The sequence below is a fragment of the Meriones unguiculatus genome, chromosome 15 (assembly GCF_030254825.1).
Source record: "Meriones unguiculatus strain TT.TT164.6M chromosome 15, Bangor_MerUng_6.1, whole genome shotgun sequence".
NCBI classification, from domain to species: domain Eukaryota; kingdom Metazoa; phylum Chordata; class Mammalia; order Rodentia; family Muridae; genus Meriones; species Meriones unguiculatus.
Genome location: NC_083362.1, coordinates 6,825,900 through 6,840,429, shown reverse-complemented (window position 1 = coordinate 6,840,429; position 14,530 = coordinate 6,825,900). Strand labels below are relative to the sequence as shown.

At 47.4% G+C, this 14,530-nt stretch overlaps 1 protein-coding gene across 2 annotated transcripts in view; it reads right to left on the bottom strand.

The window, feature by feature from the left end:
• The window catches only part of Daglb (diacylglycerol lipase beta), a 37,777-nt gene extending 30,105 nt beyond the window's left edge, over positions 1 to 7,672 (bottom strand). The window contains exons 1-2 of one of the 2 annotated variants that reach the window (XM_060368085.1): positions 7,435 to 7,672; positions 4,756 to 4,907 (exon numbers count right to left, since the gene is read on the bottom strand). In XM_060368085.1, the coding sequence (XP_060224068.1) occupies positions 4,756 to 4,907; positions 7,435 to 7,529 (247 nt within the window). In that variant the 5' untranslated portion in view covers positions 7,530 to 7,672. The remainder of the gene's footprint in view (positions 1 to 4,755; positions 4,908 to 7,434) is intronic. The other variant, XM_060368086.1, reaches the window with a different exon arrangement.
• Positions 7,673 to 14,530: the final 6,858 nt, after the last annotated feature.

The following is a 14,530-nucleotide window of genomic DNA, read 5'->3' as shown; positions in this document are numbered from 1 at the left end:
TGGACTGCCCCAGGCAGAAAGGGAAATCATCACGAGATTCTGACAGCCAGGAAAATAAACTTCCCCTCTGCTGGACACCTTATTGAACCGTGCTAGTAAATACTTTAATACCCATTATTCTCTCATCCTCACCAACTGTGGGTGTGTGGCCATCTCATTTTACAAACAAAAAATCTGAGGCTCAGAGCTTGATACTTGTGTGTTTGTGTATGTGTGGTGTGTGTATGTCCCTACTATTTCCCATAGAAACCAAAGGGGAATGATGGATGCTTTTTACTATCACTCTTCACCTTACTTTTAAAAGGTTTTATTTTATTTTTAATTATGTGTTTGTGTGGGAGCTGAGGCGTGTGAGTACAGGAATCCATGGGGGAAAACCAGAGGCTTGGATCCCTATGATCTGTAGGCAGCTGTGAGCTATTCCATGTAGGAGCTGGGAATTGAACTGGGATCCTCCTCAAGCGAGCATAAAGTCTTAACCTCTGGGCCACTCCCCAGGCCTTGCATTTTTGAGACAGGGTCTTTCACTTATTGACTTAAGTAGGCTGGTTGGCCAGTGAACTCCAGTACCTGCCTGCCTCTGCCCTTTCAGAACTGAGATCACAGGCTCATGACTGAAGCATAAGCACTGATTTGAAATGTTAGTCAGGGCGGAGCGCACTCAATGCTCTTCCAGAGAACCTGACTCTGGTTCCCAGTACTCACAACTGCACTGGACTCTAACCCCAGGGGGTCCAATACCCTGTCTACCTAGACTCTACAGGCACTCCCACAGTTATGGTATTCCCACACAGACATCCTCATAATTTAAAATTAAATAATTATGGCACACAGTTCAGGGGTGGGCAGACCCCTGTAAATCCAAGGACAGCCTGGACTACATGGCAAGTTTCATATATACCTGGGGATACACAGAGACCCTACCTAAAACAAACAAAAACATGTAAAAAAAATTAGGCACTATCAAGCTTGGCATTTATATGGTAATTGATTTTAAAATTTTTATTTACATTTATTTACTGTGTATGAGCACATGTGTGCCATGGCACAAAAGAAGAAGTTGGAGTACACGTGCAGGAGCTTTTTCCTCCTTCTACCATGTGGGGTCAAATTCAGGTCAGGCTTGGCAAGCACTGCCTCTACCTGTGGAACCATCTGGCTGGCGGTCCGGTACTCTGAGGAACAAAGGGAGCCTCTTACTAGGTAACAGTGGTGGATGTGACCCTAGCAAACCAGGAACTGGACCTCCATTGCACTGGTAGGATTCTAGCTATGGACGTATTCTAACATGGCCAGCAGCATCTGTGATTGGGGCTCTCCACACAAAAGCTCTGACACAACATTTACCAAACAACAGAGAAACAAACAGATGGGGTGTGTCTGTAGAGAATAAATGAGATATTGAAAAGAGCTGCATCTACTCAGAAAAACATTATTTTAAATTCTTTGATAATTTCCTAAGTGTACATGGCAGATTTTGGTCATGCCCTTCCTCGGTCCTCCCACTCCCTCTGGAGCCTTCTTCCTGAGAAGTACCCTCCTATCTTTTGTGGGGTTTTGTTTTGTTTTTGGTTTGTTTGAATCACTGAGTTGTGATTCAGAGTGACTGCCTGAGTACGGGTGGGGAGTTATTCCCAGGAACATGGGCAATTGACCAGTGGCTACATCACTGAAGAAAAATGGCTCCCCCAGCCCCTAGCAACCATGAACTGCCAGTGGTCCCTGAGCTAGAGGTGGGGGCCACATGAATCCCTTCCCACCCTGTGACAGAATGTTGATGGTCTCATCTGGTTCAGGTCTTAGGAGAACACAATTTTTAGATAAGGTTTTACTACATTGACCAGGCTGAGTTTGAAATCACAGAGATATGCCTGCATCTGCCTCTGGAGTGCACCACCATGCCTGGCTAGAACACTGTTCCATATTTACTTTTCCTCTCTATCCTAATTTGATGACCCTAACCTTCAGAGAGCTGCATTGGGCTGTTCTCAAGAAAGACTACCTAAACTGACCTAAGGTCCCTCATCAAGTGGGGCATGCATAAGAGCTAAGAGAAGGTCTAAGCCACAGATGTATGAATGGCAGGCACCTTAGCCACTGCAGCCATCTTCTCTGACATAGAAGTTGAACTGTAACTCTTAAGACACAAACCGAGATATAAAGGGCCCTATCCAGATAAGGTGGACAGCAGGCCTCAAATAGGGTTCTATGAAAACACAGTGGGCTTGAATGCAGACCACTGCCAGTCCCCCTCCCCCATACAGTAGCAACAGTAGGGTTGCATGGGAGTTCTTAAATCAACACAGAGATGAATGCAGAGGTGCAAACCTATGATCCTAGTCCTAGCTTGGGAAGCTGAATCAGGGGGAAAAAATTATCCTGGGCTACACAGTAATACCCTAAAAAAGCAAAGAAAACACCACAACAAAAGCAAAACTGTTCCCAACTACACCATATATATCTTTGACTATGAAAAAGAATCATCTTGCTTGTCCGTCCACAAACCACACTCCAAGAAAGATTACAAGCACTTCCGTGTGTACATGCAAATATACAGGTAAAAGCTGATTAATATATCGGGATTGTCTCACCGGCCTCCCCAAAGGTTTGGCTAATTACATTACCACCAAAAGGTCAAGCTGCTCACTCGTGCCCACTTCATAATGTAATGATATGCTCATTTCAATATCTTTTTGTATGGTTGAGGCTGAAAATTTTACAAATAAAAAAATTCTTCTTTTACTCTTTAGGTTCTTTGCCTGTTTTTCTACTAATCCAGGGTTCTTCCCTTGTGTCTTCCTGAAGCCCCATGCTGAGTCTGGTGGTGCATGCCTATAATCCCTGCACTTAGGAGACAAAAACAAGAGAAATGCCCACAGTATTCCAAGGTGCAAGTGCAAGACTCCATCTCAGACAGAAAAGACTTGGGGCTCTGGCTCTGTTGGAGGAAATCTGCTTCACATGCGTTAGTAGGGTTCAATCCCTACTGATGCCAAAAAGAAGACAACAACAAAAAAGGCTATGTATGTATATACCGAGAAAAATGCCTTTTTCTCATGTGCTACAACCCCGCCCCACACACTTGTCTTTTAAATCTTTTAAAAATTGTATGTGCGTATGTATGTACATATATGTGTATATACATACATGCATACATACATTCATACATATACAGAGAGAGAGACAGGGAATGTAGCCCTGGCTGGTCTGATCTGGAACTTGCTATTTAGACCAGGGTGACCTCAAACTCAAGAGATTCACCTGCCTTTACCTCCCTGAGCACTAGGTTTAGTGTGAGCCACCGCATAACATGTAAAACTCTTTCAAGTATTTTCTTCAAACATTTCTTTATGTGTGTGGTAGACATTTGTGGATGTCAGAGGACACGCTGTAGAAGCGGGCTCTCTGCTTCCGCTACATGGGTTCCAGGGCTTCCCGAGTGCTGGTATTAAAATATGTGGGCCACTTCCACCTAGCTAAGCCTTTCTTAAGTTTCATTTTTATTCTTGTGCTTGTGCCTCCTCTGGGTACACTGTGTGCATTCATTGCCAGTGGAAGTAAAGAGATGGCAGTGGGGCCCCACGAATTAGGGTTATGGGTGGTTATGAGCCACCTGATATAGGTGCTAGAAACTCTCCTGTGAGAGCAGTAAGCTCCTTCAGAGAGAAAGAGAGAGAGAGAAAGAGAAAGAGAAAGAGAAAGAGAAAGAGAGCCAGTCTTTTTGTGTGCACATGTGTCATAACACACATATGGAGGTCACAAGACACCTAACTTCTGGTAGTCAGTTTTTTCTCTTATGCTGTGGAACCAGAGATGGAACTTAATGCCCTCAGGCTTGGCAGTAAGGGCCTTTATCTGCTGAGCCATCTCACTGTCCCCATTCCTGTTTTGCAGGCAGGATCAGTGGTCCAATGACACAGGTAAGTTTTGAACTTGTGGTCCTTCTACCTCAGTCCCCTGAGAAGCTGGGATCACAGGCTGCACTGTCATCTTCAAGTCAATACATTTTCATGAAATACTGTTTTTGGTTCCAATGAGAGCAGCTCCAGTCATAAGTAACAGAAAATCCAATTCAAGCTGAATCAGAAGGACCTGTATGCCAACTAACACTGGATGTGCAGGGGTAGGACAGACATCAGAGCTTCTCCAGGATGGGCCTCTGTGCATCTGCTCATCCCGGATAGGCATGCAGACAGCTCCGTCCAGAAGAAAAGCAAAATCATGCCTCGGTTTGTCGTGGGAGGGATAAATATTGCTCTAGGGAAGGAATTTTGACAACACCTTCCCTCAAAAAATACAGTGGAGAGTGATCCAGGAGGGCAGCCAGCCAATGATATCAATCTCTGGCTTTTCATAAACGCTTGTGCAGACACCCACACAAACATGAACATGGATCACACACACATATGCAAGGAAATGCTCTGCCATCAGCAGTAGTGATACTTGTTCAGCCGTGGAAACAGTAAGAAACTTGTGAGGGGCTGGGGAGACGGCTCAGTGGTAAAGAGCACCTACTGCTCTTGCAGAGGACTTGAGTTTGGCTCCTACCACCTGTGTAGAGTGGTTCATAATCATCTGTAAGCCCAGGTCCAGGTGATCCCAACCAATGCCCTCTTCTGACCACAGCTGGCACACACGCACACACACATTTTAGAAAAACAAAAACAAAAAAACCACTAAATACACTCTATGTGGGTGAACTGTATGGCTGTTAAAATAAAAACCAGGTTTCACACACAGAATGTGGCTCTTTACCTCTCATACTGACACACACGATGGCCAGCACAGTGCATATAATAACTGCCAGAAGGACAAGGAGAACGATCAAGTAAGTGCTGAGCAAGACTCCGCCGGGACAGTCCAGCTTCCTTCTATGCATGAGATACAAGGTCAGACTGGCAATCCACCTGTGGATCAGGAAGAAAGTGGCTTTACAAAACATGATATGAAGACATGAGGTAAGTTAATATTCTCTAGAACAAGGTTAAGGTTCAACGTGGAATACAATTTTCATCAATAAAAAAGTCTACCCAGAGCCAGACTGTTAGCACACATGTGGCCTTCTGTTTTCATTCTGTACGTGTTGTAAGCCATGTACCTGGCAAAGCATTGCCTGCCTGTGATCCCAGCACCTGAGAGGCAGAGGCAGGAGGACTGTGTATTAGAGGCCACCCTAAGCTGCACAAGGAGCCCCCACTTCAAAAGCAAACAGGCTGGAGATAAAGCTGGGTTAGTAGAATGCTCACCCGGTATGCAGGAGCCCTTATGTTCAATCCCCAGTGCTCCATAAACTAAGTGTACACAGCTGTAATCCCAGTACTGGGGAGGCAGAGGCAAGGAGGATGAGAAGTTCAAGGTCATCCCACAGCGAGTAGTGAAGTTTGAGGCAAGCAAGGATCATGTCGAGGGTAGGCACGATAGGACCCTTCAGGAAAATATCCATCATGACTTAGAATCATGTGGCAAAGTACGTTTGCTGAATTATTTGCAGGAGGATTTGTATGTGTGTAGTCAAACAATATTCAATTAACAATAGCTAACGTAATCCAAAATCAAGCAAGCAGGAAATTATGAAAATAAGGTTGCGTAGGCGCTGATAAGCTCAAAAGGAGAAGTCCTGAGGCCTCCTGACTAACTACATTTTATAATTCAGCAGTGAACAATGACAGACAGCAGGGACCTCCTCAGGTATCAATGACTATAACTCCCTAGAGGTGCTTCAGCAGAAGACAGCACTGCTTAGCAAGAATGCCCTTTTCTTTCTTTCTTTTTTCTTTTTAATTACATTTATTTATTTATTTGTTTGGGGAGGAGTGTGCCATGGCATGCCTGTAGCAGGAAGTCAGAGGGCAACTTGAAGGAGCCAGTTTTCTCTTCACCATGTGGGCCCTGAAGATAGATAGCACTTAGGACACTGGGCTTGGCAGCAAGTAACCTTATCTACTGAGCTATCTTGTTGCTCAAGATTGTCCTATTACGGATTAAAATTCCACAGCCAAAGCCCTAAGAGGTGTAATTTGAGGTGATGAGGATTTAGCTCCGTTGTAAAGCACTTGCCTAGCATTCATGAAGCCCTGGGCTCAAGCACTAGAAGGGAAAAATGAGTCAGGACTGGTCTCGATAACTCCTGCCCCTCCTTTTTGAGATAGGGTCTTGTGCAGCCCAGGTGGCCCCCAACTCACTTTTTACCCATGAGTGAACTGCTGGTCTTGCTGCCACTGCCTAGTCCTGGGATTACAGGAGTGTGCCACATCACTTTTTCTTTTTTTTTTTTTTTTTTTTTTTGTGGTGCTGACTATCCAGGCAAGGACCTCACTTCAGTACCTGGTTTTTGCTACTTTGTGGGCTCTTCTTTTTCCCACCCTTTATTCCCACAGTTTCACCCGCTAACACCAGATAGGAGAGAAACAAAGATAGAGAGGAGAGAGGAATTATGATTGTTTCCTTTTGTTTCTCCTTCTTTGATCCCCCCAGCTGCTAACCACAACCAAGCCTCATGGTGCCCTGGCATTTATGTACCCTCTGAAATGCTCCCGGAATCCCTAATGTCACACAATCGCAGAATTATCTGCTGCTGGCAAAAATACACTTCTGCTAGAGCATGAGGCAAATCATAGTCTGTTCCTGCACAGTCCGAGGCAGCCCAATACCCCCACACTCGGGGTTAAAAACGAAAGCACATTCTTATCAGTGTTTTTAAAAGAACCCGAAATTCCAGAATTCTCACCACAGGCCTCCTGCATGCTGGGTGAGCACTATTAAAATGAGTTACACCCTCAGTCCCTAGATAACTTTTTCTGTCACTCTTGTAAACACCGCGGCTCTGTGTCAGGAGACAATGGTAAAACGATGAGGAAAAACCCGCCCCGAGAAGAAGAAAGTTTCTAGAAAGAGCTTTTGTGTTCCCATTCCTTTCCCTCTTGAGAATGCTCGCCCTAAGAACGCTCTTCCTCGTTGCCAGGCACGTCAGGGGAGCTGACTGCACGCCCCAGCGGCGTTCCCCACCGAGCAGAACTCCGTCTGCAAAACCAGCCTGTTAACACTAGTTTCTGCGAATTGCTCCGTAACTGCAATTTCCCACATTTCTGTTTTGCAGAGACAGGTTACCCTCGCAGCAAAAGGACGGGAGGGAGCGATGCACAAAGTTCTGGAGCCGGGCTCTAGGGAGGGACCTGGAGGCGACGCTTTCGGATGCTCACGCTTCCCTCCCGCTCTCGCTGCCAGGACGGGGCGCCGCACCCCCGCGTTCGCGCCCTGCAGCGCTGCAGCTCCGGGACACCTGTCAAGTGCACAGCGCGACTGCACCCACGTCCTCGGCGCTGGCAGACCCCGCTCGGAGGGCGCGGCTGCCCGGTGGGCTCCGAGGAGGCGCGACTCCGGTCGCCTTCCTCAGCGACAGCGCGCCCTCCTCGCCCGCACGGCGGCCTCACTCACCACAGCACACGCAGGAACAGCTCGAAAAAGCCGGGGAACACCAGGTCGTCGCTGGCCAGGGACCAGCGCCGGCCGAACAGCACCATCCCCGGCATGGCTGCACCTCCCAGCGCGCCGGCCCGAACAGCGCGCGCCCTCCAGCATCCGCGGGCTGACTGGACCCCGGCGGCGCGCAGGCGCACGCCTAAGTCAAAGGCTCACGCATGCGCCCTCCGGCCCGGGTCCCGAGCACGCGCATTGGCTCCATCCGGATCCGCCGACCCGGAAGTCAGCTGCCGGCCGTTGCCTGCGGGTCAGAAGTGTGAAGGCCGGTCCAGAGTGGTCATTCTGTTTAGTAGCTGAGGACTCAAAAGACTTGGGGAGGGTGCTCTCCCAGAGAGCCGCGCCTACTAGTAGCGGAGCTAGGACGTATGCTTGGGTCGGCTTTGCTGTCACCTGGGACTCAAGACTTGCCGAGTCCAAGCCTAAAACTCCACCCAGCAGTCGGCGAGATAAGATTTGACTTCTTTTAGCACCTCCACTTCCCTCCCCCCTCTCTTCTAGCCATCTGCATCCCTTTCCCCTAGCTGGTCTCACTTCTACTCGTTCCCATTCTTCTCCACGGACTCCAGGGTGACCTCGGTCAGACCTGGTCCAAATTATGTTTAAGACTTGCAAGGCTGTCTTGAGCGTAAAGTGTGTGTCGGCTCTTCTCAGACACCTTTCTTGCAGTCTTATATCAAAAGCTTGCAATTCGCGTCCGTGTTTCCACGTCTTCTACCTTCTATCTCCCACATTAGGTTCATTTTAGTTCCCCAATTTTTGTGTGTTGGTGGAGTGCGCGTGAATGTTTTTGCACGTGTGTAGATGCGCGTGCTCATGTGCTCAGGCATGCGGAGGGCTGGGGTCGACAGCTAGAATCCTACCCAATGACTCTTCCACTTTATTCACGGAGGCAGGTTGTCTCAGTCGAACACAGAACTTGCTGATGTGTCTGGCCTTGCTGGCTAGCTGCAGATGGGGATCTTCTCTCCCCTTCACAGGCTGTGATTACAGGTGCCACCACGCCCCACCGCACTTGTGTGAGTTTCTGGGCATCTGAACTTTAGTCCTCACACTAGTACAGCTAAGTGCTTTAACTCTGAGCCATCTCTGTAGACCTTCACCCCACATTTTAACGTTTTCTGTTTCCTCTAATGAAGATGGTACTTTTACAGGCATTTCTTCTGTTTCTCCGGCCCACTCCCACATCCCTTTTTAAATTTTTGGTTCTGGGGATTAAATTTAACCTCTGTTTGCTAGGCCGGCACTTTACCACTGGATACGTCTCCCACTGCCCACAGATACTTCTGTCTGTTCATTCAGGTCTCAGAGGTAGTGTCATTATTTCAAAGAAGCCTTCTGTGACCCTCTTATTTGACAGCACAACTCGGGGTTCCTTTTCCAGGCTCCTTATTGTGCCTAATCACTCTCTGGCCCAAGTCTGACTGCTGTAAGATGGGCTGATGAATTAAGAGATGGTGTGAAGCAAGGGGGGTTAATTTTAAGATCTGGACTTCAAACTAATTGAGAAGATGGAGGAGTTGTGAAAATGTCCTTGTGGCTAGGGGTGTTGCTCTCAGCTGGCAGAGAGCTTACCCAGCATGCACAAAGTCTTGGTTTCCAGCACCAGCTACCGTGTAAACCAAATGTGGTGTGACTTTCCCCTCATCCCAGTCATTTGGAAGTGAAGACAAGAGGCTCAGAAATGCAGGGCTATTCTCAGCTACCTGGTAAATTCGAGGCTAGCCTGGGCTACTTGAGACTCAGAAATCTGAAAACAAAGTCCATTCTTTTGAGAAACAAACGTAGGAGTACTTTCTGTAGGCATTGGTGGATGTTCCTGGGGCTGGGGGGAAGATGATAGCATATTTCAGAAAACCTGGCCTTGACAAGTAACACATTCCTAGGAAGTATTTGCTAGCATTTTTGTTCTGATTCCTTCGCTCCCTTGAGAAGGCTTTTCCTGAGAATAGTACTCCTCACCACTAGGCTTGCCAGGAGCTGAGTTCATACACTGGTGACACTTCCCTCTGGGCCCACGTTTTGTAACCCAGGCTTATCTCATCTGCTTCTCTTGAAATCCAGCACAGTCAAGATGCTTTTCAGTTCAGCAAATTTCAAGAGCAAACATTATTTCCTCATGCTGTTCTTGCCGCTGGAGTTTGCCCAGATGAGTTCCTGACATGTTATACAAAGAAGGGGTCAGAGGGGAAAGCAGTGCTTAAAGCCCTCTTGCTGATAGACAAAAAAACAAACATATGTCACCTGATTATCAAGGACAACAACGGTAGGGTGGGCTCTGTCCATCTGCTTCTGTTTTTGAGATGAGGTTTCTCTGTATAGCCCTGACAATCCTGGACTTGCTGTGTACACTGGGCTGGCCTCAAACAAAGATCTGCCTGCCTCTGCCTCCCAAGTGCTGGGATTAAAGGTGTGTGCGGCCAACTCCTGGGTTTTTTTCTTTTTATGATAATGAACCATTTCATAGAGAAGGTTCCTGGCACTTAAGACCTGTGATGAAGATTTAACAACAAAGCAGTGGCTTGTTTCATCAAGGACCTGTGGGAAAGGTGAGCTCTTTGATCCCCTTCCTGCTCCTTTGTTTAGGTTAGCCTCTGGCCCTAATACTTATTTGCAAATTTACAGGAAGTCGTTGTTTATTTTTTCAGACTTTCTTGGCAACTCATCACATCTTCTTATAATACATATGTGCACACACACACCCATGCATGCCTGCTCACTCCCTGAGTGTGTATACGGGCAGATGCCATTGGCTGCATATACACACACTGTCTGCCTCACTTTCTGACAGGGCCTCTCACTGGCTGGGAGCTCCCTGTCTTGGCTACATTGGCTGGACACTGAGCCCCCAGAGGCCACCTGTCTCTGCCCCCACAGTGGGGAGCCACAGGGACACACCACCACACAGACTTTTATGTAGGTCCTGGGGGAGTCCAAGTGGAGATCCTTGTGGCTTGTGCAGCAAACTCTTCAAGCACTGAGCCACTCAAAGTGACCTTTAATCTGTCATTTCTGCAAATTGGTTCCCTACCTGCGTTTCTCTTCTTATGGCCTGATTTTTTTATTCAAATAAAATCTTATCTGTATCTTGGATTAAATCACTATCTTTGCATTTAATTTTTGCCACAGTTGCCTATGTTGGATTTCCTATGTTGGCACACATGTATAGTGTTTTTTTTTTTTTTTTTTTTTTTTTTGGCAAGGTAACCATTCAGGAATTCTAATAGGCCCTCCCTTTCCACTTATTTTTTGTAAGCTATGTTTTTATTGGAGAGTTTTGTTTGTTTACATTTATTTGTGTCTTGCTAGCACAAATAGTTGTTGGTTTTGTTTGTTTGTTTGAGATAGGGTCTCACTATGTCAACCCAGCTGGCCTGGAACTCATGTAGACCAGGCTAGCCTCCTACCTTGGGCTCCACCTGTGCCAGCACACCTAGCTTAAACATTCCTTCAAGGCCTGACAGCCTCAGCTCTCAGGCTTTAAAGGAGATTAAAAACTCTCCTTTAGTCTGAGGGCACGCTGGTTTTCTTGAGGCAGACACACTTAATGTCACACCTTATGAGTAAACATGTTTGGGTTTTCCTTCTCATTCAGTGCCCTGACAGTGGTGTTTGCCTGGAATGAAACTACATGTCTTAGATGAAACTCAGAGATCTAGAGCGTTGTAGTTCAGCCTCACACACAGGTATGTGTGATCCTGTGTGTGTGCGTGATCATTTTAAAGGGTTATTGCTGCTTCATGCTGCAGCTTGCTTTTCTCCCTCCTGCACTCCCTGTCCATGCCTCTGTCCCTTTCTCATCCACTCCCAATATTAGAGCTAGAACCCAGGGCCTTGCTTATGCTAGGTAAGTGCTCCACTGTCGAGCTACAAGCCTAAACAGTGTGGGTGCAGTCTAGATGTCAACTTTGGGTCTCTATCACTTTCTACCTTATCTGTCTGTCTGTCCATCTGTCCGTCCATCTATCTATCTACCTACCTATCTATCTATTTTCCGAGACAGGGTTTCTCTATGTAGCCCTGGCTGTCCTGGAACTCATTCTGTGGCATCGAAAGAGATCCACTTGCCTCTGCCTCCTGAGTGCTGGAACTAAAGGCCTGAGCCACCACACCTGGCCACCTTAAACTTTTTTTCTTTTTCTTTTTTTGGTTTTTGGAGACAGGGTTTCTCTGTGTAGCCTTGGCTGTCCTGGACTTGCTTTGTAGACCAGGCTGGCCTTGAACTCACAACAATCCACTCTGCTTGCCAGAGTGCTGGGATTACAGGCGTTTGCCACCACACCTGGCTAAGTGTTGGATTTCTTAGGACTGGAGTTAGAGATGGTTGTGAGCTCCCATATGGGTGCTGGGAATTGAACCTGGGACCTCTGGAAGAGAAGTATGTTCTTAACCACTGAGCCATCTCTCCAGCACACTCTCCCACTACCCCTCAGTGCACACCCAACTTTTAGGTGGGAGCTGGGGATTCAAATCCAGGTCCTTGTGCTTCTACTTCCAACAGCTTACTCTCTGGGTCTTCTCAGCCCCATATTTCACTTTTAAAGCTAGGACTTCACTAGGTTTCCCAGGCTAGCTGGAAATGTCTGATCTTCCTGCCACAGCCTCTGGAGCAACTAGGATGACAGTCCAGTACCACTAGTAGCAAAGCAACTCAGCTTTTAAATTGCAGAGATAAGAAGTGAGAACTATAAACCTGACCTTTAGTCCCAGCACTCCAGAGGGACAGGAAGGTTGCTATGAAATTCCAGGCCAGTTTGGTCTACGTAGGGAGTTCCAGGCCATCTAGGAATTCATAAGAGATCCTGTCTAGAAACAAAAAGGGGGGTGGGAAGTGTTGGGATGGGCTCTACAGGAGAAACACCTTCACAAGATTCTATACTACAAAGGTTAGCTCAGACGGGAGAGTAAGGGGAGGGTTCAGAGCTCAGGCTACTCGGAAATTCCAAAGCTGACCGCTAGGGGCGAAAAACCAAAACAAAACTCCACGTGTTCCTTGCTACCCTTTCTCAAAGGTAAGAGATGGTAGCTGAAGGTCCCTTAGTCTCTCCACACCTATTCCTTTGCACAACTTGATTTATATGGGGATGGAGAGACAGGCCAGCAATTGAGAGTGCTACTGCTTTTGATGAGGACCTGAATTCAATTCCCAACACCCACATCAAATGACTCATAAGCCCCTGTAACTCCAGCTCCAAAAGGCTTTGATGCCTCTGGCCTCGGCAGGGAGCCACACATACCCACACAGCTATACATGTGAATTTAAATATTTTATTATTGTGATAGGGTGTACCTGTCTATGGGCATACATTCAAAGCATGTATATGAAGGTCTGAGGACCATTTGTGGAATTGGATCTCTCTTCTACCTTACCACGGGTTCCAAGTATTGAACAAGCTACCAGGCTTATTCAGCAAGCGCCTCTGCGCACTGAGCCATCTCACAGGTGCTACACACCTGTTTCTAACAAGGATTCTGAAACCTCTAGCAAAATTAACCTGGGCCAGAGAAGCTGCTGTCAATAGCAATGCCCGGGATTGCTTTAGGGGCAGCTGTCCCTGCAGAATGAAGGGGAAACGGAGGAGTGCTGCAGGTTTCTTCAGAACACCAAGCTCTGCGGCAGGAGCTTCACCCGCAGGGGGTCTGGGAAGTGGAGGGGCAGGCACACACTGAGGCGAGGCGTGCGTGGGGAAGCAGAGGGAAACTCTCCACCATGTGGCCGCTTCCAGAGGCTGAGCTCAGCAGGCTTGGCTGCACGCAATTTTAGCCACTGAGCCCATCTGCAGGCCCAGGGGATCTTGTAAACCTCTGAAATCCTGCAGATGGAGTTTCTCTATGGAGCCGAGCAGAACAGAGTCAAGAGTAAATCCTATGCCTTGAGTTGCCAGACTCTACACTGGGTCCAAAACTGCATTATTTTACATTAAAAACTGCCACAACAAACCCCAAACCTTTCATATCGTGCTGGGCGTGACAGCACCTGTCTTCAACCCTAGGACCTGAAAGACAGAGGCAGGCAGATCTCTGAGTTCAATCAGCCTAGTCTACACAGTGAGAACCTGTCTCAACAAAATCCCCATAAACCTCAAAGAGAAAGTGTTAGTTACCTGGTAACCTTTATTTAGGAAGCGAAATTAACTAGGAAACCACACTTCAAAAACATGCCACATCTAGCCACGCCTCGAGGCCACAGTGCAGTCACACACTCTTGACAGAGGTGCCAGACTCTGCAAAGGTGTCACTGTAGCGGCCACCAGTGGCAGGTGACACCACTGCCAACTTTATTCTACTTGGGTAGCAGGACAACAGAAGGTGCTGGCAACCTGAGGGTTTGGATCCTTGTTCTGTGCAGTGTCCCCAATCCCAGCCAGTGTCTCACATGTGAAACCTAGGTGTGAGCTTGACAAATAGACTTGAGTTCCCACCCATTCCCCACTCGGGACTGTTTCAGGAGGAAAGCAGGCTCAAGAATCTAAACCAAAGCTAGGATGCTGGGTGTGTGGGGGAGGGGGGGTGGATGCTGACGAGTAAGGCAAAAACACAAGGCACAGAAGCGAGGTCTAAAGGGCTTCTGAGGCAAGCCTACAGCTGCATTGCCAACTCCGGTGTAGAGACCCCACAGTAAATAAAAACACAACCCTCCCGACTCCCTTCCTCCACAAACCACTTTAATTGCAGGAAGCAAAAATAGTTTGTTCTTGTAGTCAGCACATTACAAGTATTCGATACTCCTAATAGTTATGGTGCATCATATAAGAAGTCACAATCAATATGAAGAGTCCCCATAATTGTCCAGACTATCATTTATTTGTGTGAGGGTGCACACATGCATGTGCCCGGGAAGGCCAGAAAAGGTTGCTGGATCCCCTGGAACAGGAGCAATAGGCAGTTGTGAGCCACTATGTGGGTCCTGGGAACCGAACTCTGCAAGGACAGCAAGTGCCTAAGCAGGGAGTCACCTCTCCAGCCTCTTATGTGTGCAACCCTAAGGAGCTTTTGCTGCATCTTAACACAAGAATTCAACACTCCTAATATCTACAGTATATCATATAAAAAG